The sequence below is a fragment of the Neovison vison genome, chromosome 9, assembly GCF_020171115.1.
Source record: "Neovison vison isolate M4711 chromosome 9, ASM_NN_V1, whole genome shotgun sequence".
NCBI lineage: Eukaryota > Metazoa > Chordata > Mammalia > Carnivora > Mustelidae > Neogale > Neogale vison.
The window spans coordinates 27,581,888-27,607,979 of record NC_058099.1 but is presented as its reverse complement, the minus strand read 5'-3'; the positions used below and the strand labels follow the sequence as shown (position 1 = coordinate 27,607,979).

The following is a 26,092-nucleotide window of genomic DNA, read 5'->3' as shown; positions in this document are numbered from 1 at the left end:
TTCCTTCTTCCCTTGCTCCCTCTCACCATTCTTTTAGTTCTTCTCTCTTCCTTTCAACAGATACTTTTTAAAAAAAATGTGCTAAGTATGGTGTTTAGATGAGATTATCTTCTGAGGGTGCTTTATTTCCTTTTTTTTTTTTTAAGATTTTTTTTTTATTTATTTGACAGAGATTACAAGTAGACAGAGGGGCAGGCAGAGAGAGAGAAAGAGAAGCAGTTTCCTTGCTGAGCAGAGAGCCTGAGGCAGGGCTCGATCGCAGGATCCTGGGATCAGGACCTGAGCCAAAGGCAGAGCTTTAACCCACTGAACCACCCAGGCGCCCCAGAGGGCACTTTATTTCTAATAAGCATTTTTTTTCACAAAGTCCTTTTTATATTTATTATCTCATTTGAGTCTTTCTATAAACCTCATTTTATAGATAAGTAATACAAGACTCAGAGAGTGTATGTGAACTTGCCAAGGGTAATAGTAGAATAAGAACTTGTTTCTATACTGTTCTTTCATCTATATAATGCTGACATTGGTATGAGGGTTATGAGGATATGAGGTTCTATATTACCATATACTTATGAGAAATGGTGTTTATTTTGGATTATAAAATCACAAAGAACACATGCTTTTTAAAAGGTGATGTACTGTCTTGGGGATCTGTAATGAAACTCACTCAAAATAACACTAAACTGAGGTTTCTGTTGAACTGCTATTCGGTATCAAGCATAACACAAAGTAGCTCATCAAACCCCTCACATATCTCATGAGTTAAATTGTTTTCATCCTAGATTTGAGAGAAGTTGAGTAATAGTACAGAAGACTAAACTTGAAAGTAATATAATGGTAAGCAAAAAAAAATTTATTTTGAGTGACCTTCCAGTTATGTTGCCTACATTAACTGGCATTTAGCTATAATGAATAAAGGTGTCCCCCAATAATACATTTTAATAATTTGGGGTCCAAAATTTTACATACAAACAACCGAAATGTTGGTTAATCACCTTGCATACATGCTAATAGTTTATTCATATCTTGCATTTAAAGGGAAAACGGGGGGCACCTGGGTGGCTCAGTGGGTTAAGCCGCTGCCTTCGGCTCAGGTCATGATCTCAGGGTCCTGGGATCGAGCCCCGCATCGGGTTCTCTGCTCAGCAGGGAGCCTGCTTCCTCCTCTCTCTCTGCTTGCCTCTCTGCCTGCTTGTGATCTCTCTCTGTCAAAAAATAAATAAAATCTTTAAAAAAAATAAAGGGAAAAGGGTAACTTTCTGACTAAATGATTTAAATGCAAATATTAATACTAGACTAGTAACTATTCTTTTGAAGAATTTATTCATTAGGAAAACCCATGTTCCACTTACTGCTGCTGTTTTCTTCTGAGTCATACCACTTGTTACAATATTGGCTCTGATTAGAAAATCTATGAGAATATTAAAGAGTCCCTGGAAACCTCTAAGTCATGGATTTGAATCCTATTTTATCCAGGGTTTGCAACTTAACATAACTTGGAACATTGCTGGAAAATATAAGATGTCAAAGTCTATGGAAAACTTGAAGTTTCTCTCCTCAGTCCACAGCAGAACTTGTCTAGGGTTCTAAATTCTGTCTCTAAGGCAAACAAAATAGCAGCTAAGTCTCAAATGAGTGCGGACAACTCCGGATCTCTAGGAGGTAAATTTGCTAAATAATGTAATTTCTGTTATTTTTATTTTTCAAGATGAATGAAGACTTAGTGAAAGCATTACCTTTGGAAAGCATAGTTTGAAGCTCCAGGGGAAAGGATGACAGTTATGCACATCCTCTGTACTCATTTTATTTTCTGATTCTCTTAAGAGCCAACTTTTACTTCCTGTTATTTCTATGGGTTCATGCTTCTAGTGGCTTTTTTTTTTTTTTTTTTAGTGATTTTTGATTGTGAACTCACTTAGGGAAAATTTGTCATGAGACCTGGGTTTAAGTTCTGCTTCTACAGGGATAATGAATGTTTGCTTCTGCCAATTGCCTGTGGTCACTACCAACTTCAAAATAAATTATCCTTTTGAGGTTTTTAGGAAACCCAACTGAATTTATTCTGCAGACATATTAATTGTTTTTGTTTACACAATCTCAGCTGAAATTTCCTCTTGACTCTTGTGTGGGTGCTTCCCCACCTTAACACACCTTTTCCAGTGAAAATGTAGACATTCAGGTATATAGACTTATAGAGATACTTCCTATTGGAAATTCACCCTTGGAAAGAGTCCACTGTGTCCTGTCATCTGTGGCTATCAGTGCTGCCATATCAGAACCGAAACTCAAGGAACCAGACATGGGTACCTAAGTTGGACACCAGACATGGGTACCTATTTTTTTTCCTCTCAGAATTTTACTAATTTGCTCAACTTAGATATATTTACAATTAGCTATATTTATAAATAATAGCTAGCATTATTTTTTTTATTCCTAGTGAGAAAATTTTTCAGGTTCACAATACTGTCAGAGATGATTATCCTCTAAAATTTATAAAATTCTACAATACTTCTATATAAACATGTTCATTCTAACGATGTACTCAGCCATGTTCTTATATTAGTACATGTAGGCTTGACTTTTTTAAATCAATGGCTACCAAATAAATACTAAGGATAATTTATCTAGCAAGTTCTCTGTTAGTGGATATTTATGCTGTTTTCAATTTTTTGTTATTATGAAGAAAACCTCAAAAGAGTCAACATATATATATTTGTAGATTTCTATATCTAAATTAGATCTCTAGAGTTAGAGTTGCTAAGTTAAAGAATATAATGAATTTTGATATTTCCAATTTGCTTCTCAGTATTTACAACAATTAATTTGAATAAGAAAGAAAAAAAATCAGTGTGCCTGAATCCTCAATAATTTTCTCTAGTGGGTTTTATTGAGCATATTATTATTAGTTTGAGGGAATAGTTTGTTTCTTAACCTTGTTCTAGAATTTATCCCTTGGAGAGACAAGCCATATTACAGAAATATGCATGAAATGTTTTTAACAGATATTTTTCATGCCATATAAGGACTTGATTCGAACCAATTTTTCTCATATATAACTGAAATACAATCTTTCCAGGGCAATGCCATTTGATTTCTCATCTGACTGTGAGTGCCCTAACTGCTTGGAGAGTACTCAGAATGAACCCGATTGGAATCCCTGTTTCAACAAGAGTCGTAACGACTCTTTATATTCAAGATCAAGAAAGAAATCCATGCGTTCTTCTGGTGTGCGGTGCTTTCCTTCTCGGTGTTGTTCCACCAGGCCAGAGAGTGACAGCAAAGAAGACTCAGGCTTTCTTCCCTCAGAGGAGGAAAGCTACATGGAGTCTTCTCAAAACAACTATGTTGGTCTGAACCCTGAGGGCATTACAAGGAAAATCAGACCATTGAAAGAGTTGACTGTCCAGGAATTACTGAGGGAGTTTGGGGATAGTAGGAAGTTCCAGCCAAATTCCACGTCTGTAGGCCACTTTAGAGATCAGGTGGTAATGAAGTTCAGAAGAGCTCTGTATTATTCCGGAATTTGGGTGACACATGTCCAAGGCTACAGACTTGAAAAGCATTTGTCAGCTAATTATTTCAAGAGAAACCCTGGTTGTTTACATCGGCTGGTCCCCTGGCTGAAACGGGAACTAACAGCTGTTTATGGAGATTATGGCTATACAGTGAAGAATATCCTATCCACTATTCTCCAACACATGACAGAATATGATCTGGACAGTGAGTCCTTCATTCACCTCCTGGAACCTTATCTCCAACAACACACTCACCATTTTCTGCATGAGTTTATCAGTTTTGTTCATTCACCTTATAACATGGAAACCTATGACCAACGAGCCATTTATCAATGTCCTTCCATTTCACCATGGGTAAAAAAGAAGTCCATAGCATCAGCTTCTGTTTTGCCTTTGTCTAAGGATCAGGCTCTACTGGCATCTCAACATGATACAAGTCAGTCTAGAAATACCCGGGACCAACGGAATAATGAGCAGAAACCTCTGTCAGGCTTAAAACCATTTCCAAATGGTAACTCTTCCTTGAAGAAATCTGAATTCTCACTGCTTCATCATAAAACAGCAAGCAAAATCCATGCTTGGATCAAAGACAAACCAGAATCAGGAGATCAAAAAGGCACAACTTCTGCTAATATATTCCTGAATTATACTACACCAAGGGAAAGGGACCCAAGCTTACGGAATTGCAAAAAAAAAGTTCAAGAGAGGAAAATGGAAGGAATAAAGTTGCTTCCTGGTCATGTTCAGGATCTGGGAAAGAGTGAAACAACTGCATGTACTTTCAGTTCCCCAGCAATTTTTAATAAGGGGAAGCCACTTCAATACAATTTAAGAGAAGAAAGGATTTTGAGCCCTGACCAGGAGATCAACTTCCAGAAAAAAGAAGCAGAAAAAAATACATACTCAGATTCTTCACCAAAGATTTTTCAAAGAAGATTGCCCAGAGAAAGATCCTTGCTAAGCTGCAAATCCAGAAAGAGAGACTCTTCTTGGAGCTGTATTTCAGAAATTGCCCTTTCTTCTAAGAGAAATAGTAGGAAACTGAGCTCTTTCAGAAAAAAGAGATTGAAGGGCAAACAGTCCTCCCAATTTGCAGAAGCTCGTTCACATTTCAGTAGAAGAATCCAAAGACCATCAAGGTTCAGTACTCACAGATCCAAATCTTGGTGTGTTGGGCTTACAAAGAGATCTTTAAGCAGAGAATCAAGTAATTCCTCTCTCAGAGGAAGTTACAGAAGTGAATGCTTCACCCAAAATATATGCTGTGACCACTCAAAAGAAAATAACGTGCATAGTTATGAATCCAACTGTGGAAGAGCATCTTCGACCGCAGTCCAATATGCGAAACTTCCTTCAACTTCTGGGAAGAGACCCAAGTGTTCTTCTAAAAGTGAGAGTACTTCCCAAGATGGAAGCCACTGTAATAGTCTCACATGCCTACAGATTGAGAAACACAGATCCCCAAATAAACAAGAAATGAGGCAAAAAACTACATTTCCAAGAGGCGGCAAAACCAGAGCAGTTAGGCACAGAAAAAACAAATGCCAGTGTCTAGATAAAAAGAACTCAGAGGAAATCAGTGATGAAGTTGGGGATCTGAATGATATAAGGCAAAGGAGTAGTCTTTCTGAGTATGCACCTGCCTGCAGGAGGCAAATCCAAAAGAAAAAGAAGTCAGGTCATCAGAAATGTCACTGGGCCAAGAATGAACATAAAGGAAACAAAGTATCAGAAACACAAGGATGCAAATTGTCTTGAAAGGCAAATGAGTCTATTCAGTTAGCCACCAAGGATCTTCGAAAATAACAATATTAATCTGGAAGAGACTCATCCCACTGCTTTAAAAGCCTGATGAATTAAACTTAAGGCTTCCTGTAGAGACAAATGCGTATTATTAAATTGGCCATAAATGTAAATATTATTTTCGTCTGCCTTTTTTTCTTGTGCACTGAATTCTTAAAACATTTGGCTTTTTTTCATTCCTAGATTTAACTATGAAGATTATCTGCCAAAAGTTGCAAACACCACAAAGACCATATTAATGATAGGAGTATATGTTACTTAACAAGTTATGGATATTAAGTACTACTAAGCACAAGTGTTTAGTATATATAATCTATGAATTCTATAAACTATTCTATAATATAATTATTAAGTATATATACATGTAAATGTGTGTGTGTGTGTGTGTGTAAATAAAAAATAAAAATTCCAAGCCCTCTCCCTCTAATGTAACTGGGAAATTCTGAGAGAGACACGGAGAAAGGATGCTGATCCCAACTTGTAAATAGAAATGAAATATGGCTTTTCTGGGTTCATCGTAGTCACAAAGCACCTAAATGTAGCACAGGACTCAAAGTCCAAATTAAAAAAAATAAAATTATTTCAATAACTCTCTTTTAAAAATAATCAAGACACTTCTTGCAGCAATTTTAGAAAATCTGTTTAACAGATATAAATGTGTCTTGGTAATTCAGCTGTAAAATTGTTAAGTTTCTTTTTTTTTTTTTTAATCTACACTTTGATCAGTTCAGGTGAGCAGTCCACAGCCAACAGTGAACTAATTCTTTCATGGTAAAAATTCCTGGGAAATGTATAAAAAGTCCTGAAATTAGGAATAGGAAATCAATTGCAATGGTTCAAAGTCACTAAAGTTCAGTAGTAGTTTACAATAAAAAGGAAAATAAAACTGTTATTGTGGTCAAAAGTATGCTTATGAGCTAACAATGTTAGGCTGCACTTAAATGTAGATATGGAGAACTTCTCCAGGAAGGGAAAACCAAAATGGACATCAAATAGATGAATAGATATTCTCTAGGAAAATATATTTCTCTGAATGATTTGGAAAATGAATTTGGCTCTAAGTAGAAAGTTACAGGGAAGTGATTTTTGCTTAATGAAAGAAAGCCTGTTCTATTAGAGTAGTCATATGGTTCCTATCAGAATGGACATATGGTAGATCAAGAGGCCAATGAAGGGAAGAAGCGCTCATCCTTGGAAGTGTTCATGCTTGGCTGCATCCCAACAATGTGGGAAATCTAACTGGATGTTTTATACATTCCCATTTGACTCAAAGATTCCAAGGTTCATTAAAAAGTCACAGATATTTGCTAACGAACCAAAAACATCATACTTATAAAATATGCAACATCTTTTCATGGATGGAAAAAAGAAAAAATATTCAATGATAAAAAAGTGACAGTAATTAATATTGAAAGCTTACTATTTGTGACACACACACACACACACAATCAGGTATTATCTGAATTTACATTTTATGGATGAAGGAAACTGAAGCTTAATGCTATTACTTGCTGAAGGGCACAAAGCCAATAAATGTTAAGTCTGCATTGAAACCCAGATGGCCTTACCTCCAGAGTCACTGATTTTTTTTTTTAAAGATTTTTATTTATTTATTTGACAGAGAGAGATCACAAATAGGCAGAGAGACAGGCAGAGAGAGAAGAAGGGAAGCTCCTGCTCAGCAGGGAGCCTGATGTGGGGCTCCATCCCAGGACCCTGGGATCATGACCTGAGCTGAAGGCAGAGGCTTTAACCCATTGAGCCACCCAGGCACCCCAGAGTCACTGATCTTAAACCCGACATGACATTGCTTACTTTTTTGTTGTTGTCATCTTTTTCTTTTTTCATTTTTTTATTTTTATGTGTGTGTGTGTTCCAAAATTCATTGTTTATCAATTACCTACTATCTTTCACATTCTGGTGAACATATTCACAAGCACTATTATTTTACCTTCACAAGTGAATAAAGTTGGTTTAACAATGCCTGTGTTTTCAATGAAGAAAATAAGTTTCAAAGAAGTTTTTTTTAAATCATAATTAGCACCAGAGCTGAAAGCCAAACTGTAAGTCTAACTGCCCATGCTTTGTGTTTATATAGCCTGTCATGGTTGACCGAGCTTTTCAAATCTAACTCAAAAGTACCTTATGACCCTTAATCACCTATTCTTCTCTGCTTCTAAGAGGACTTTTTCATTCAAAATCCAGAGTACTAATATAATCATGCAGGGCAAGGCATTAAGGGGTCACTTTTACTTATTTATAAGGATAAAAACCAATTCCTCTTTCCCAAGTTCACCCTGAATTGTCCTTCTGATGCTAATGGGGTTCATCTCAGCCAGCTAGGAGAAGGCAGGTGAATGATTTTCAATACACATGCTTCAATTCACACAGTATCTTCTATGGCATGTGGGTCAGTTGAATCTCTGAAGCCCAGGGCCAGTTTTCATCTCTGTCCTTGACTCTAATGTTCTTTGGGCTGACACTTCTTTAGGTACATTTCATCTATCTAATGAAAAGCAGGTAAGGAGAAATAAGGTATTTGAAGATAACTTGAGAGTCACTGTCAGGTGAGAATATTAAAAAAATGAGTTATTAATCCTTATATCTTTCTATCATGCATATTTTAGCTGATGTATATTTATCAATCCTCACAGCTAATGCTTAGGAAAGACTTTTTCATCTGTGTTCCCCGGAACCATGAATGCATCTTTCTAACTGGTTTCTCTGCTTCTGTGCATGCATTTTCTCTCCAGATCATCATCTACAGTTATTCTAATACACATTCTTATTTGTTTAATTTCCCTGCCTAAAATTCTTCATTGGTTCCCTCTTCCAGAGAAGAAAAAGTCCAAATTCTTTACTCTTACAAATAAGGACCCTTTGGCCCCAGTCCATTCCTATATTGTTCTGTCCTTAAAAACAAAACACATAAACATACATATGTAGTATGCACAAGGACATATAAACATATCCTTATATCTGTACACATCATCTCTTACCAATAGTATAGGCTGTAATCTCCCTGAATGTAACAAATGCATTCCTTTTCCAACACTTGTTCCAGTATCTTCCATATAAGGTGTTTAATAAACACATTTCCTATAATTGGTCTGGTACTAGTGAACTGTGTGATCTTGGATACGTTCCCTGTAATTCAGTTTTCACCTTAGTTAAATGAAATTGATTCAGTCAATTTTTTTGAATCACTGATCTAATATTCCATAAAACAATGTCACCATATTACATCTGAATGTTTTCCATACTTCCTTATGTCAGTGATTTTGACTGGACTCATCTTTCACATTTACCTGGCTTTGTTACATTATTGGGGTCCATGGTAGATTTTAAATTGTTTACTGACTTATGATATAATTTGAACTTGGCAACACTCTGCTAGAGGATCTTCTAGATTTCCTTCAATTTCTAATCTATAAGTCTTCAATTTTTTAAATTTTAATTAAGTTAGTTGTTTCAAAGTATCTGTTGAGCTACTAGTATTATAGAGCAAAATACCAACAACAAATTTTGTCACATTGTTAAGTGACCCAAAGTAAAATTTTAAGACATTGTTTAGAAATACTGTCATGTGCAGATTTATCTCATTGATATATAATTCATTATTGTATAAAGTGTCTGAACACAGGTAGCTTCAACAGTTTCAGTAATGTGCAACTATAAAGCTGCTTAGGGAGCTGACAAGTATATTTTTTATGTTAGGTTTCAGAACAAGCAAATATAAATATTATTTTTATATACCAACTATTACACAAAACATTTTGAAGTAAAAGATTCTCCATATACAATTATTCATTGAGAACACAGAAGAACAAGGTGCTATACTTAAGCATAAATATAGTGCCTGGATGTTACAACAAGCAAGGAACAGATGCAACAGCCTAATTGCTAATGCAAGGCAGTCATCAGTTTCTCCCCTACTTAACCATATAATGATTTCCCAATCTCTACTGTCGATTGCATCGTGTTCTTTGCTTTTTCTTTTTCAAATGTGATCCAAAATCCCACGATGCAGTGATACCAGTAGACCGCTGGTTCCTCAGTCAAGCCGAGCCAGTCTGAAGACTGCTGACTTCTTAACTTAGAATACTCTTTGCTCCAGTGTTGATTAGACAACACCTACTTTCTAGAATCTATTCAACGAATACTGTTCTTTGAAGCTTTACTCGACTATTTCCCCAAAAGTCAAGCTGTTAGAAGTGAACAGTAATTTCCTTTGTGTCCCCATACTAACTTTATTGAAACATCAAAAATGCTTATTTTGACTTTTTACCTTACATGTCTGAGTCCACCTTCCCCTTCCCCCTGCCCCAAGAAAGAAGGCTTCTTTAAGAGAAGGACCAGGCTGGTGCATAGTAGGTGCTCAATGAGTGCTGAGTGGATAAATGAACGATGAAGGAGACAGAACAAAGGTTTAGATGAGTTAAGTAGGATCACTGGTTATAAGAGCCATCATGAGGAAACAGCAACTCAAAAAGAATCCCAACGTGATCCATTCTAATCACTCTTCTGTATTAGAACCTAAAAGTCAGTCAACTGTGTCCAAGCAAGGTAAATCCCCAAGAGATTCTAAAGGATGCCTTAATATAATCATCATGTCTTAACATGAAATTCTCTATGTACTGTATTAAAATGACACTTGCTACTTGATAGAAATTCAGAATCTTAGCCTCCAACCGAATCTGGATCTGCATTTTTAATATTATCTCTGGTGATTAATATGCATACTATTTTGAGAAACACTCCTTTAAAATAACTATTGGAAGGCTGAACTCCACTGAAAAATTGTTTTTTTTAATTAGTTTCAGAGGTACAATTTAGTGATTCATCAGTTGCATATAATACCCAATGCTCACTACATCAAGTGCCTCCTAAATGCCCATCACGCAGTTATCCCTTCCTCCCATCCATACCCCTCCAGCAACCCTCAGCTTCTTTCCCAGAGTTCAGTGCCTTTTATAGTTTACTTCCTTCTCAATTTTCATGTTATTTCATTTTTCTTTCCCTTCCCCTAAGTTCACTTGTTTTGTTTCTTAAGTTCTAGAAATTACGGTTTCATCCAAACTTTTAAAGGAGGGAAGAGAGAGAGAGCCTATATAACTTTAACATTACATGTGTAACAAACAGATGGACCATTCTCTACAGGAACATGCATGAATGTAAATTCACAGGCAGAAATGCATTGATAGTGTATGTTTATGAAGTCCATTAGGATCAAGCTCTGATCAAAGGAAGCTTTAGGAAACACAAATTTAACTAGCACATTTTGAAATCATTTAAGGAAGCAGTATAACAGAGTGGCTAAAAGCATAGACTACAAGGCTAGGCTGTCTAGATTCAAATCCTCATTCTAGGTTTATTAGCTGTGTGACCTTAGGCACGTTATTTAAAACATCTGTTCTTTAGGGTACCTGGGTGGCTTAGTTAAGTGTTTGACTCTTGATTTTGGCACAGGTAATGATCTCAGGTTTGTAAGACAGTATCCAGCATTGGGCTCCATGCTCAGTGTGGAGTCTGCTTGAGATTTTCTCTCCCTCTCCCTCTGCCCTTCCCCCTGCTCATGCTCTTTCTCTCAAGTAAATAAACTCTTTTAAAAACTCACGAAATATCTTTTCCTCCATTTCCTCATCTATAAATGAGGATAATAATAGAACCTAGTTTAAAGGGTTGTTATGAGGAACAATATATGTAAGGTGCTTAAAACAGTGCCTGGCCCATAGTGCTATATAAATATAAACGTGTATTTTTTATATTTACATATATTTGCTATTTGTTACTATTTATTATCATTGTTATTATTAAAAACTTCACATATGAGAGGACACAGGTTGGTCTGGACCCAAGAATTGAAGAGGCAGAGAATAGAGGAGGGCAAAAGGGCAGTTGTGATATCATAAGCATCACTGGGGTTTAGAGCATGAATAATCAGGGAATAGGAGACAGTCAGGAAGGTCAGGTTACCGTAAAGGAAATAGGCAGAGAAGAGGAAACAACTATCAATTATTGACACATACAATGTGCTGGGGACAGTGTCAGCAATCTTCATAAATATTAGCTGTTTTAATTCTCAACTCACTGATGAGATCTGTCTTGTCAACCCACACTACCTATGTGGAAACAGAGATGCAGGAAAGCGAAATGAATTATCTGAGATTAAAAAAGTAGAAGGCCATAGAGCTTGACTTGAACACAGGGCTGTTTAGATTTAACAATTCCTGCTCCATGTGTTCAGTCAGTGTAAATGGACTAATTTTTTCCAATATGATAACCTCTTTTAATGATGAAGATGATAATGATGATGTTGGTGGTGGGACCTCACACCAGTGTAGTCCTTACTATGTGCCAAGCACTCTAGTAAATATACCGCTTGTGTTACCTCTTTTAATCATTCAGAGAACCCTTTGAGGAAGGCATATTAATATGATCCCCATTTTACAGGTAAAGAGGTTGAGGCACAGAGGACTTAAGGAACTTGTCCAAGGTTCCACAGAGAATAGTGGGAGAGCTAGCTCTTACCCCAAGCAGTATAGAGCCCGTGTCCATGCTCCTAACCATTACACTGTACTGTCTCCTGTTAAAACAGCAACAACAGTTTGGATGAGGGGCAGTGAATTCATATTTTTCGAGCAACTGTTGTATATTAGAGCACATACTCCCATACTTAATTCTCATCACTATGAGGTGAGGTAGAGAGCAGTTTTGATGTGAGACTTTAGAAAATTGGGAACTGCGGTCTAAAATGCATGATATAATTGGGAGAAATAAAAGGTCCTAAAAATAACTATGCTTAGTTAAATTAGAAGTAAGGGGAAAAATTAATCTCTTGATCAGGAGTCAGCAAACTTTCTGTAAAGGTTCAGACAGTAAGGTTCAGATAGCTCTATAGAAATGTGGTCTCTGCAACAACTAGTTACCTCTGTCACTGTATCACGAAAGCAGCCAAAGATATTACACAATTGAAGGAATATGGCTAAGCACCAATAAAACTTTATTTACAAAAATAGTTGATGGACTAGATTTGGCCCATGATCTGTCATTTCAGATCCCTGTTGTCCCTATTGTTAACCTTCGAGTAATATAAACAGTGTACCATTTTTCTTTATGGTTACCAGATGGTACAATTCATGGTAAACAAAATATACTGTTCTTTAGGATTCTGTTTCTTAAGAATTAAAGCAATAATGATGAAACAGAAAGTTGCTGAATATAGAATATTAGTGCTATCAAGAGCTCACTCTGCCAGTGGTTTATTTTTGGAAAGGCAAAATATTTTAAGGGATGTGGATGGTTTGCTTTATTCTATGAAATACAAATAAATCATGAACCACCAGAGCCATCCCTGAAGAGAATAATCTTTAAACTATGAAAAAAGTTAAAGGTTATTTCCTTCAAAAAATGGCTACCAAACTGAGGAGTCAGACTGAGATCCCAGATTACATTCCCCACTTTCCCTTACATACTTTTCATCCTATCAGCATTTGTAATAACTCCATGATGAAAAATTACAGTCATTTAATCTTGAAAGATATATTGCATCCACATGTGGGCCAAGTGATTTAATCTTGATTAGTGCTGTCTGAAGCCTTGTCAGATGGGTTAGCGATTGGTCATGTACTTCATAGCACCGCTATTAAATCTACTGGGAATTAACATGTTAAATCCATAATCATGCTTTATTGCCTGTATAATCCTGGGTTAACTGCAAAACGAAGTTGATTCATTTTTCACATGTTCACCAAAGTGAAGTCATATTTTTCCCTTAACTAGTAATTAACCTTTATGGCTTTATTAACTACTTTATTAAATTTAAATGAAATGTTTATTGGAAAGAGTTCATGGGAAGTGTAAACCACAATGACAGTGTGGCCCTGGTGATGTCCTGTTTCCTGAAACCTCTCTATTATAAAGGTTCATATTACAAGTAGTTCATTTTTTTTATCACAAGTTACCAGTGCTTTGAACTTAATAGGTGGTATGATATAATAAAATAAGGCTTTCAGTCAGAACTGGGGCCAAATTCATATTTAATTGCTTAGCAGCTATGTGATCTTGGTCAAGTTACCTAATATCTCTGAGTCTCAGTTTTCTTATATGTAACTACATGTAATAGTAATGCCCAGACTTTTGAGGATGAAGGATGTGAATGGGATAGCAGGGAACATAAGGGAAGCACTCAATTTACAAAAGGTAATTTTTATCAAAGTTTCTATCTTAGGTTGAAGCAGGCAGATTTTGGTGTGGCATTCACACAGGAGAAAGAGAACGCTGGAGACCAAAGGCTAGTGTTTATTCCTAACTTTTTCCCACCTTGCTCAGCCCCAAGAACTAGATAGGAACCCTATATAGAGAGAATTTTTGGCATAGGCTGCTAATATCTTGCACTAGGAGTTTCCAAGACTGCCATTAGCCTTAACAGTTACCTTGTGCAAATTACAACAAGATTCCTCTTGGGGCAGAGTCAGCTCTGTGGACATGGGAGTTGACAAACACAAAGTTTTGTGTAAAGAAGACAGACTAGGTCTCATGGCTTGATGAGCAGAGAATGGGTTGGTTTCAGCTCTGCTAGCTTCTCAGCAAGCAGGTCATTCTTTTTCAGACCACAACTCAGATCTGTACGTGGTACCCTGAACCCCAGAATTTTAAGTGGGCATTTGGTTAGCTAGCTAGAGCCAAATTTTCCAGCCTCTCTTGTAGTACAAATAGTCACGTGAATTAGTTTCAGCTAATGGGATATATGCAGCAGTGATGTCCATAATATAACCTCTAGTCACCTTCTTAAGAAAAGTCCCTTCTCTTGGATACTCTCTTCCTTTTTCTTTTGTCTGGGAAATGCCATTATAGAATACCCACCTTATATACTAAGAACAAAGTCATGTTTTGAGGATGGCAGAGCTAGTCCATCAACCTGGGGGAAACAGAATATACATTCCAGAATATACATAAGCAGAAATAAACTTCTGTCATGCAGAAGCCAACATGTGTTGGGATAGCTTCATCATATCAGCCTAGCTTGTATTCTATCTAATATGGGGCTTTTCTTTTTTATCTATTTTCTTTTTTATATCAGTTTTATTCATAATATAAAAAAACTGGAAATAGCCCAGGTGTCTAATAAAACAAAACCAACAAAGAAACACAACAATAGGATCATGGAATACTTCCAACAATGAAAGAGAACAAAGTACTTCATATGTCTATGAATCTCACGAAAAGAAGCCAGACACAAAATAGAAATACTGTGTAATTTCATGTGTGTGAAATTCTAAGCCAGGCAATACTAACCTAAAGTGAAGGGAATCAGACTAGTTGTCTTAAGGGAATGACTGGGAAGAGTATGAAGAAACTTTTGGAGGTGATTCAATTATTCTGTATGCATTTGCCAAAATTCAGTGAACTCTATACTGAAAGTGAGTACATTTTATTATATGCAAAATATAACTCAATAAAAAGCTTCCTGGCCAAAAAAAAATGGCTTCAAACATAATTCTAAATATTTTGATTTTTCATAATTTCTTATTGGTTAGAGAAAAAAAAATTTTAATTCTTTTTTTTTTTTTTTAACTGAAATTGAGTCCCTAGACCGTGCATCATCATTTCTCCTTGCAGGAAGCCCCGATAGCCACCTTGGTTTTACATGGGCTTTTGAGTAACTTCCTGCTGGAGTTCAACGAGGGGCTCTGAACTGTGTGATGAAAAATAATTCTGAAGGTGGAAGAGTGCATTTTGTTTATTAAAGATTTATTTACTTATTTAGAAAGAAAGGAAGGAGAGCACAATTATTTAGAAGAAGAGAGGGAGATCAAAAGAGTGGAGGGGAGGAGCAGGGGGAGAGGGAGAATCCTGAAGTAGACTCCCCACTGAGTGGGGAGCCCAACATGGAGCTCAATCCCAAGACCCTGAAACCATGACCTGAGCCAAAATTAAGAGTCAGCCACTTAACCAAAGCTGAGCCACCCAGGTGCCCCAAGGAGTGCATTTTAAATTTCAATTCATTTAAATATTATCTGTTTAAAACCTTTAATTTCTAGGTCGTTTTTGAAGACACATCTTTGGCTCTGCTGTGTAATGTTTACAAAGATGAACAAAATCCTGGTGAAGATCCACTGCTCAAGTGCTATGTCACTTTGTGGGGAGAAGAGGGATGGAGGGTAGAAGGAAGACAGGGCACTCCAGGGCAGTCCTTTCTCTCCCATGGACTCATAGGTTCCCTCCAAACCCATCCCAACTGATACAACTTCAGCCCAACACCTCATAGGCACCTGATAAGCCATGATGGCCTCTAAAGTAGTTTGGGTTTTTCATCATCATCATTATCACACTAAATAAGACATATTAAACAAACAAAAAAAAAACTCAAACCAGTTTATTATGATTCTCTGACATCCCCCTCAAAATTATCCAACTAGAAATGCTGAAGGAATTTTGAAAGGTTGTTGGTTTTTATTATTGTTGATTTTAAATTTTTAGAAATGTGTCTGAAAAAAAATACAAAATTTGAAGTGTACATCAACATCTATTGTGGGTGCTACACATTTGATAGTTGAGCAAATTGAGGTTCAGGCTATCCTAACTAGAGGGACAAAGAAGACAGAGCTCCAGTAATTTAAAATTGATAAAAACTGTTGAACAAGGGTATAGGCCATCTGTTTAAGGAATCTTGATCCACTCCTACAGTACTTCATGCCCGAGAATCTCCTGTAAAACATGCCATTTCCATTTCTTTACCCACTGCCCCCATCCACCCCTTATGTTAGCTAGAGACCATCATCTCTGAGACTCCATCACACTGCCCCCCTCTCAGCTATTCATTTCTGGAGAGATGACCACACCCCCCATGTCTCATCATGTCTCACCATGGGACAAACTGAGATTTACCTGGGTGCTCCATAGGTCTCATTCATTGCCCTCAATTATAGGCTCCTCCATGCCTATATGGGACTTTTAGACCAGAGGTGAAGGAGTTATTTTTATGAGGGAGTCTGATTTCCAGTAACACAAGTAATGCTGCTTTGTTCCTGAATGGAAAGACATGACGACGAATGGAAAGGAGCACATGGCAGTGCTTTGGCACCAGAGGCAAAACCCAGGAAGGCTGCAGCAGAGCAGTGATGGAGAGTGGGATACATGATAGGAGGTGGCAGATACCCAAGAAACTCAGCAATGGAATGGTTCTGCTCAACTGAGTTGGCGCACAGATCTTCCTACCGACCCTCATTACACTTGAGTGAGAGGATGTTGGAGGTGGTGAATACCTGCATAAGTAGATGATGGGGAAAACATATTTTGTGTTTGGATTGCTACTCTGACTTCATGTGTATTCACAGGCTGCTAATAAGACCTTGAGTCAACCAGGGTCCATTGAGAAAAACTGAAACCACACTGTGTATTACAAATAGAGGTACTTCGAGAGAGAGTACATGTTTCCAAAGAGCTTGAAGACGAAAAAGTAAGAGGGAGGATGAGGTAACAACAGAGATTAGAAACTACAGGAAGTTCCTAGGACTGTAGGAACCAAAAAGAGGTGGTATTAACAAGGCCAGGAGAGTATTCACTACTGATGGTGGTGGAGTGGACTATAGCTATTGCCATTGCTTCTCCCAGAGTTCATCGCTTCCTGCTACTGCAGGAGCAGGAAATGGGGGAGAGAGGGGGTGGGGGAGAAGAGGAGGAGAGGGAGAGAAAGAAAGGGCGGGGGAGGGGAGGAGGAGAGGGAGAGGAATGGAGAGGTACCTTAAGAAGCTAAAAGTTGATGGGATCGGGAGGGAGACAAACCATAAAAGACCCAATCTCAAAAAACAGACTGAGGGTTGCTGGGGGGAGGGGGATCGGGAGAGGGTGGTGGGGATATGGACATTGGGGACTGTATGTGCTATGGTGAGTGCTGTGAAATGTGTAAACCTGGCGATTCACAGGCCTGTACCCCTGGGGATAAAAATACATTATATGTTTATTTAAAAATTTTAAAAATTAAAAAAAATAATAAAAGGCCTAGATTTTTAAAAAAGAAGCTAAAAGTTGGGGGTTGGAGTTATATATTCATTTTATAAATATTATATATTCATTACACAAATATTATAAATATATATATATATATATATTTTAAATATACAGGTGGGAGAGACTAGAGACAAGGAAACAGGCAGATTGGAGGTGTGCTGTCCACACAGGATCTAGAACAATGCTGGACAGGCAGTGAAACTCTAACTTGTATATGGTGATCTGGAAATTACATATATACTTTCCTGTTTCTTTAGCTTCTAACATTAAGTTTAATCCCCCTCTTCAATACACAAGTGTAAGTTCGTGGCACATAAAGAGTTTTTTGAGCAGCTAATAATATCATTGTATTACCTGACATATACTCCCTTTGCTTCATATTTTGTTAATTTTTCATAGCATGAAGAAGTTTATTTCATTGCAAATGATGAAACACTGAATTAAACATAAACTTGAATGCCGACGGAAGAATAGAAGCTTGTCGAAATTTTGCCTATTCTTGGTTAAATTTAAATAAGATTCTCTGGCCTTCAGAGATGGACATTTAAGGCTTATCAGTGAATAATTCTAACAGATGACTGATGTACATATTCAGAGCAATACTTTTATATGTACGGATACTTTTGTTGGGACACTGACACCTAATTACTGCATTTTTCCCCCAAATCTTTAAGTTTATTTCTCAGTCATTCCATCTCAGTTTTTCATGCTTACAGTACACAGATTTTATCTCTACTCTTAGCAAAGGGACTCATAGCCCCTGCTCCGAGCTGTACAAATGACTAAGGAATCTTGGGTGTGGCAATTGCAATGACTATTTAACTATGTGTCAGAGCAGGCCCACAAGATCCAGGGACCATATTACTGTCTCCTCATTCAAATGATGGAGCCTCATTTGTCACATCAGTGCAGAGTGATGCCTCTTTACACCTGACTGGTTTTCCTTGGGTCAATACTACTGACAAATGACTATCTCCTTCAATACCAACCGGTGATAACTCTTCATGTGCCTTATACTTGGGAAAGATTAATTTACACTTCCGGTGCACTTGCAAACCAAGAGAAGTCATGCCAAGGAATATTTCTAAGTTTCTTGAGGGTCCAGGTCAGTGCTACATGGAAAATATACAAACTGTAAAATAATAGCTCTGTTCTTTGAATGCCCAGCAGTGGGCTAAACATATTGCATATATTAGATCAGCTAGTCCTCTCAATCATGCTGAAAGGTATTTTTATGTCTATTTCATTAATGGGGAGACAGACTTGGCAGTAGAGTTGGGATTTAAACTTATTTCTGTCCAATTCCATTACCTTTGCTTGCTAAGTACCTAGCATAATCTTAGATAGTATCTGCCTTTTAGGGCTGGTCACATCCTTTAGGGAATAAAAGAAGACCTATGTGGTCATCTTATTGCTAATATCTTTCTCATCTGTTTCTCTATGCCCACCTACAACTTTTCGTGGACATACCTCGTCTAAGCAAATGCACAATCAGCAAAGCAATCAATCTCTACTTGCATAGATGAGTCGCCACTTCTGGTGTTTTCCATGTCTCTCTATCCTCACCCCATGGCTCTTTCCTCATATATGCATGTCCTCTAGACTCTTACCCTGCAACAATCCCTTGACATCAGATCAGGCAATTAGGCACCAAGGACACTTGACCACTTCTCTCAGATTCGTATCTCTGGGTTCCCACTCTTCCTTACTCTACTAACCCCAAGATTCTCAGCTTTCCTTCCTTTTTATCTGTTCTGCTGTGACTTGCTTTACATGGAGTGAGAGTAAGTCTCCCAATCTCCTTTCTTCCCACGTTACTCACAAATGAAAACCACCAGGCCTTGTGTGTATTTCAGTGTTCTTAACCATTATGAAAACACATACAAAAAAAGATAAAAATAAATAAAGGGAAGCTACAGAAGTTTAAAAAACCCGTTATTCCTCCCGATTCCATAAAGCTTGGGAGCATTCACTTAAATTTTCTAATTGTGTTCCACCCTGACTAAATAGCTGATGACCATCCATTGTCAACATGAGAAAACCAAGGGCCCTGGATGCTGGGTTCCCCACAGACCTGAGTGACACCATCTCCTGTGACTCTCACTTGTTTATCGCGTGCTCCACCACAGAGCACCCTAGTCCATACCCCTTTACACTTACTTCCTCCACCTGTTATTGCCACTGCCAGGAAGGACTTCCCTACCCAGTTTGCATGAGTGTCGCTGCCCTTCAAATATCAGTTCCTATTTCATTTCTCCTGTGAAACATTCCCTGATTCCCTCAGGCTTCATAAATGGCTCTTTCCACTGTGCTCTGCCTGATAGTACCTTGGGTCTGACTCTTACAAGCCTCTGTCTCGTTGCATTATAATCATGTTTATGTATCTGTGTCTCCTGCTTGAATGAGATGTTTTTAATTACCCCTGTATCCCCTTGGCACTTTCTGTGAGTACCTAAATCTTAGAGAATACCCCCCAACTTTGTTGAATACATGAATGAATAAATGTGTGGATAAATGAATGTGCTTGAGATGAGGGCAGGTGATTATCATTACCCTGTCACACATCCCAAGGCCAGGAAGGTGAATGACAGTTATAAAAACTCCCATGTTTATATGTCCCTATGCACATCATATTGCTACAGGAGCCTGGCTTTTTCTACTAGCTTTTTCTACCTGAGGATGTAGAAGAATTGCTCTTCCCCATCAGGGAGAGGTAGTGTGTCAGTCTGATGTGTGTTCTGTAGCAGAGCAGTACCCTCTACGAAGTGATTGCCTGTCTGCTGGTGACACATTATGGCAGATGTCACAGCAAGCCAGCCCTATGTGGCACAGAAGAGAGTTAATGAAGGAGTGGGGAGGACTTTTTGAATGATTCAGACAGCATGGCTGACAGTTGGGGGATGGGAAGAAGCAGCCTCCCTCTTAAGCACAGGAAAAGAGCTCCACTTCCAGCCTTGGAGGGGCTGAGCAGTGTGCTGTCCCCACCTTTCTGGGCATCTACGGGCTCTTTCCATATATTCTGAAGCAAACAGCCACAGTATTCCTAGAGATCATTTTAGTATAAGGACCATCAAAGACAGGTGACTCTCCTTACCTGTTCTGGAGAAGACTCAGGATGTAAAGGAAAGATGGAAATGGATCCTTTGAGGTCTGAAAGAATCCAGAGAGATGATTCTCGCTCCTTCTGTTTCCCTATCTTCAGAGGATATCTCATATCTGGAAAAAAAAAAGTTGTCTAATTATTAGAGTTGAACATTTACGTTTATATGCAGTATTGTGGCAGATTAAGACAGGAGCCTTGCTCTCAAGGAGATTATAATCAATGGAGAAATACACAAGTTAACCAATGATTACCCTGTGGTAAATGTGACTTATGAAAGCTAAGATCAGACACAATAAGAATTCCTAAATTAGAGTGATTCCCAAGTCATATTCTGTTTTATGACAAAGCATTTGGGGGAGGCAGGACCTGAGCTGAGTGGTAAAAACCATCAATAGTTAAATAGGTTGAAAAGAGTAAAAGAAGATTTTGGGTCCAGTGAACAATCTATATGAAGTCACAGACAACATGATAACTCCTTTGGGAATTACTACTTGACATGACTGGCAGAGAGTGGGAAATGATGCAGAAGGGTTCGGCTCAGAAAAGACTGATAGGTTCTGTGAATAACAATGAGAAGCTTGGACTTTAATACCTTAGGAGTATTAGGCTAAGGGCCACAGCCCAATAATCCAGGTCAATTAAAGGGGGTGTAGCCATAAAGAAGAACTGAGTGGATAGAGACGCTTGTCTTCAAGTCGATTCCCAACATGAAATTCAAAGGTTTGAGTTTTCTGGCTATTCTGACATAGGAAATCAGCCGCCCATGTACCACAAAGTCAAGTGCTCCAACTGAGCAGCTACTAACATTGTGATGCTGGACAGATTACAGTTGATTTCCAATCCTTTGAATCAAATCAATACACTTCCATGAAAATTAAAACTGATTTCCAGCCCTTCCAATTAAATCAATTTGCTTCTATGAGTCTCCATGTCTTTTTTTACCTTAAAAGTTGATATGACAACTATTTATCCCACAACTCTTATATGAGTATAAGGTAAAATATGGAAAAAGTAAATGGTGTCTAACATAACATCTGACATACACTTGGTGCTCAACAAATTGTTAAATTGTGACATTTCTATTAGAACTCTACACCAATACTCTGCAACAGAATTTTCTGTGATGATGGAACTATTTTATGTCTGTGTTGCCTAATGTTAAAGCCACTTGCAACATGTGACAATTAAGTATTTGATATCTGGCTAGTGCAACTGTGGTACTAAATTATTAATTTTATTTCATTTTAATTAAAATAGCCACATATGGCAAATGGCTAGCATTTTGAACAACACAGCTTTATTTTCCATAAACTCTTAACAAAATTAAAATGTTTTATTCCCACCATAACAAAAACATAAGGTTGGTGATTTCCAATTTTGATAATCCCTTAAGATAGAATATTATAAGAATTAGTATTCTATTCTATTTGCCACTTTGCATTTTGAAATCTCTTGGATAGAAATAAAAAATATTTCATGACAATAATTTCGATTTTGACAATATGCTTAGACACATAAAGTAAATGAATGATATAATTAATTTCAAAAAATACAAAACAGCATATATAATGTGATCCATTTATTTTGGAAAGATATACATCAAAATTTTAACACTCTATCACAGGAATTTAAGATTACATGTGATTTGTGTCATCTCCTTTCTGAATGTTTTATATTGCTTGAATCTTCTTAAACGAATAGGTATTAATTTTAAAATTTTAACTGTTTTGCCTGTGTCACAAAAATAAAAAAGCATTAACCAACAAAATCCTGGAAAATAAGAATAAGCTCCAATCCACAGGAACACCACCTCTATTTATGTCTCCATTCAAGGCAATTACTTTATCTTTCTGTCATGAGTATAGAATCACTCCATCCTGATATAAAGTTAGGGAGAAAGGAATTAAAGCAACTAGGCTGAGATCCATTTGCTCCCTTTGCTGAGAGTGTGCTACTGGGTAAAAGCAAAGAGTGCAGGAGACCCAGTCTAACCTCCTTGTCAGTGTGATAATTAGACCACTTGGTAAATGATAAAATTATATTTGCTAGGGGAAGGGTCTTTTACTATTGAATGTTTTTAATACTATGTGTCTAGTTTCATACTGCTTATAGAAATTAAGCCCATAATCTATGGGTTTAGAATGTATGGTTCCTGTAAAATGGCAGGGACATTGAAAGGAAATCTCTGACTAATTCACCAAGAAAGTGGCTCTTTCCTACATTGCTCATTAGCAAAAGTTAATTAGGCTTCCAGGTTCTGTCCATAGTGCTGGTTATTCAGAAGTCAAGACACATTTGGTGTCCTCAAACTGTTCATACACTAAAAGGACTCAAATAAACAATACAGTGTAGCCAGTTCTAAGATATAAACACTATATGTTAGGACATAGAAGAAGATACTCAGCCTGAGAGAACTATGGAAAGTTTCCCTGAAAAGGTGCTATCTTAGAGGAGACACTGAATTGGCTTGAAAAGGGCTCTTGAGTGTTCTGGGGGCTCTGAAAAGAATGATAGCAGAAAGGCATAGATATATGATACATCATGTCATATAGGGAAACTAAAAGTAGGCCAAGATGTTTATTGTCTTGTTCATCAGGAGAGAAGATCAATGATGGGCAATGATGTAGGTAAAGTAGAAAGAGGCATATTGTATCTTTTATGTTACTTAAGGAATTTACCAACTATACTGAAAGCAAAGGGGAACACTTTAAACAACAAGGTGACACAATAACATTTGTACTTAAGAATAGTTATTCTAGAAGTAGTGTGGAAAATAGATTAGGAGGAAATAAGGAAGGAGGTTAAAGGGTTTGTTGGTGATCAAGGAGAGAGAGATATCATGAATATGAAATAAGAAGAGGCTGTGAAGGTGGAGAGATGGAAGTTATTTTGAGAGCCATCTGTAGGATTAGACAGATAAAATGTGGGAAGTAAAAGAGGGAACTGAACAGGATGACTGGGTTTTTGATTGGGGCAATGAGATGGATGGATTTACCAAAGATATGACCCAAAGAAAAAACTAATTTAAGGTAAAAGGATGAGTTAATTTTGTTTAGTTTCTGAATCTCAGGTGTCTTAAATTGGATTATAGAAGTGGAGATATTTAATAAGGACACGTATGTGACGTCTGGAGTATAAAGATCTAAGCTGAAGATACAATCTAGAGGTTATAACTTGCAGGTGAAATTCAAATTCCATGGAAGAGCCAAACACTGATCCCTTAGGGAAAGAGGGCTGTGAAATAGGGCCTGGCCCAAGAAACAATGTTCAGGAAACATGTGTGAAGAAGGAGAAGAGAAAAAACACACATGGGAGACTGGGAAGCAGCCATCAGAGAGGTAGAACATAAATGGAACACAAAATGGACATCAGTGGAGGAGACAGAGGAATGGTCCTCAGTATTAAATACTCCTGAGTTCTCAAGTTTAAAATAATATCCAGTGTTCTTAAAATCAGGGAGATCATTGACAACTTTGGCAAGTGAGAGCAGGTTTATTGATAATAGCAAGTGAAGTCCAGAAGTTTTATTGGAAAACATCTCAAGGAGAGAAGAGTAGGTTTCCTTTTATAGTCTCTTGATTCCTATCAGAGTAATTAGGATTTTTTCTCCTACCCAAATGGTGTGAAACACTGTTGAGAAGGTGATAGAGTCTCACTAATCTTTGTTTTCTTATCTTTGGAGAAAATAGAGTACTTACTCCATGCTTTCTGGTCTTAGATTTATAGTAAGAAGAACTTAGTTCAAATCTTGGTCCTACCATTTTTAGTTTTGTGACCTTGAGTGAGTCTCTTAGTTATTTGTTACTTGAAAAAAATAGCTGGACTGGCTACGAAACATCACCTGGGAGCTACTGAGAAATACACACCCAGGCCCCACCATGGGCCTGCTGAAGGAGAATCTGCATTTTACAAGCTTTTCTGATTCTTGCATGCACATAAAGTTTGAAAAGCATTGAATTAACTCAATGAACAGCAATTTTTCCAACTAAGAAATGGGATGCAATATGACTACATAGATTTGTGTAAAGACCAATTAATAAAGTGAAAGTAATAACAATTTATATTACCCCTTGGACCTATTGCTCTGTGCTATAGAGGTAAGAGAAAATAAAAAAAGAAAAAAACCCCATAAATACTTCTTGCACCATTTCCTTCTTCAATCTTCATCTTTTACAAGGTGTAATTTTCTTAAGAAATAGGCCAGCACTATTTCTTCTTTGGGGTGAAGTCTGTCAATATTCCCCAAGTGATCAGAATCAACTCTGTCAGCCTCTGTGAGAAAATATGTGGGCCAGGGTGAAGTCTGTTATATGTGTAACTAAACCTAGGAAAGCCGCTGTAATAATTACTCATTAGGTATAGAAAATTCTCTGTTGCTGCCTTGTGTCTGATATTTCTGAGCACATACCCACATACCCATACACTCTTATGTCCATGCCCACCCACCCACTCCTCTGGGGTAGAATCCATTATTCATCCATGTAACAAATCTTACTTACGAGCAGCTATACTATACTTGGCATTATGCTTGGCTAGCACACAGTAGGTCCACTTAATGTCCTCAACATAGTGGATCTTATTGTCTTATTTTCCCCTAGAAGTTGGCTCTACTTCTGCTTCCCACATTGTGGCCACTCAATTTTAGTTTATCATTTAGTACTGCCCTGACTTTTATTCCCATGATTTTAAATGGAAATGAGGATTGTCTTATTGCTGATAACTGTAGTAAACTTCAATGCCAAGTATTAATTCTGCCCCCTACAGACTCAATCTTACAATTGATCAAACACTTCCAAGACCAAGCCAGTATTCATTCATTTGTTCAACTATTTGTTAATCACTGTTTAGAAGTATGGCCCAGACTCCAATTTGCCAAACACTGAAATAAAGAATGTGATCATGTCTAGTTAATAACAATCTCACCATTATGGTTTCATTAAAGATAAATGCTCTGAGACGTGCTAAGCTTAAGGTTAACCCTAATCACAACAGCATGAACAATATTTTATTCAGTAATTTAATGAGTACTCTTTATTTGAAGCATTAGGAGCTTTCTTGGAATTTTGTTTTATGTGTATCTGTATTTGTAAGTCCTCGCCATTTTTCTTTATCTACTTTGATCTCTTCTTAAGATGGTATCCCACTGAGGTAGAGCTAAATATCCACCTGTCCTTTGAACTAAGAAAGTGTAAGATTATCCCAGATTTTAATAATCAGTACTATATATCTCTGTGTAATATAGTGATCTAACAACCCCATGTCCTTGTTCTCATTAATTGTTCTAATATTCTAGAAGAATATTCTAGAATTAGAATTGTTCTAATATTCTAGAATATTCTGGGTCAAGTTCAAATATCAATTCTTTATATTACTGTTAATATTGTTTTATGAAAAAACTTTCTGGTAGGAGAGAGTTTCAACCCAATGAAGGTATCATGGAAGATAAAGACAGAAGCCTGAAAGATGTAGAATAACATGATGATCACAGGCTTAAGAGGGAGAAAAGGAGACAAAAAGGAGCTTAGAAAATAGTGACAGGAGTGCATTGGAAAGGAAGAAAAAGGAGTTTCTGCTTACTGCTCAGAAAAACCAAAGAAGGACAGATAATTTGGGCATATGAAATAGAAAGTATAACAAAGCTTTTGACTATTAGAATTGG

General features: G+C 37.2%; 1 protein-coding gene across 1 annotated transcript; it reads left to right on the top strand.

The window, feature by feature from the left end:
- The first annotated feature begins 3,080 nt into the window (after positions 1-3,080).
- Positions 3,081-5,273, top strand: LOC122917389 (E3 ubiquitin-protein ligase Topors-like). The gene has a single exon (XM_044265226.1). It carries the CDS (start codon positions 3,081-3,083, stop codon positions 5,271-5,273), a length of 2,193 nt encoding a protein of 730 aa, XP_044121161.1.
- Positions 5,274-26,092: the final 20,819 nt, after the last annotated feature.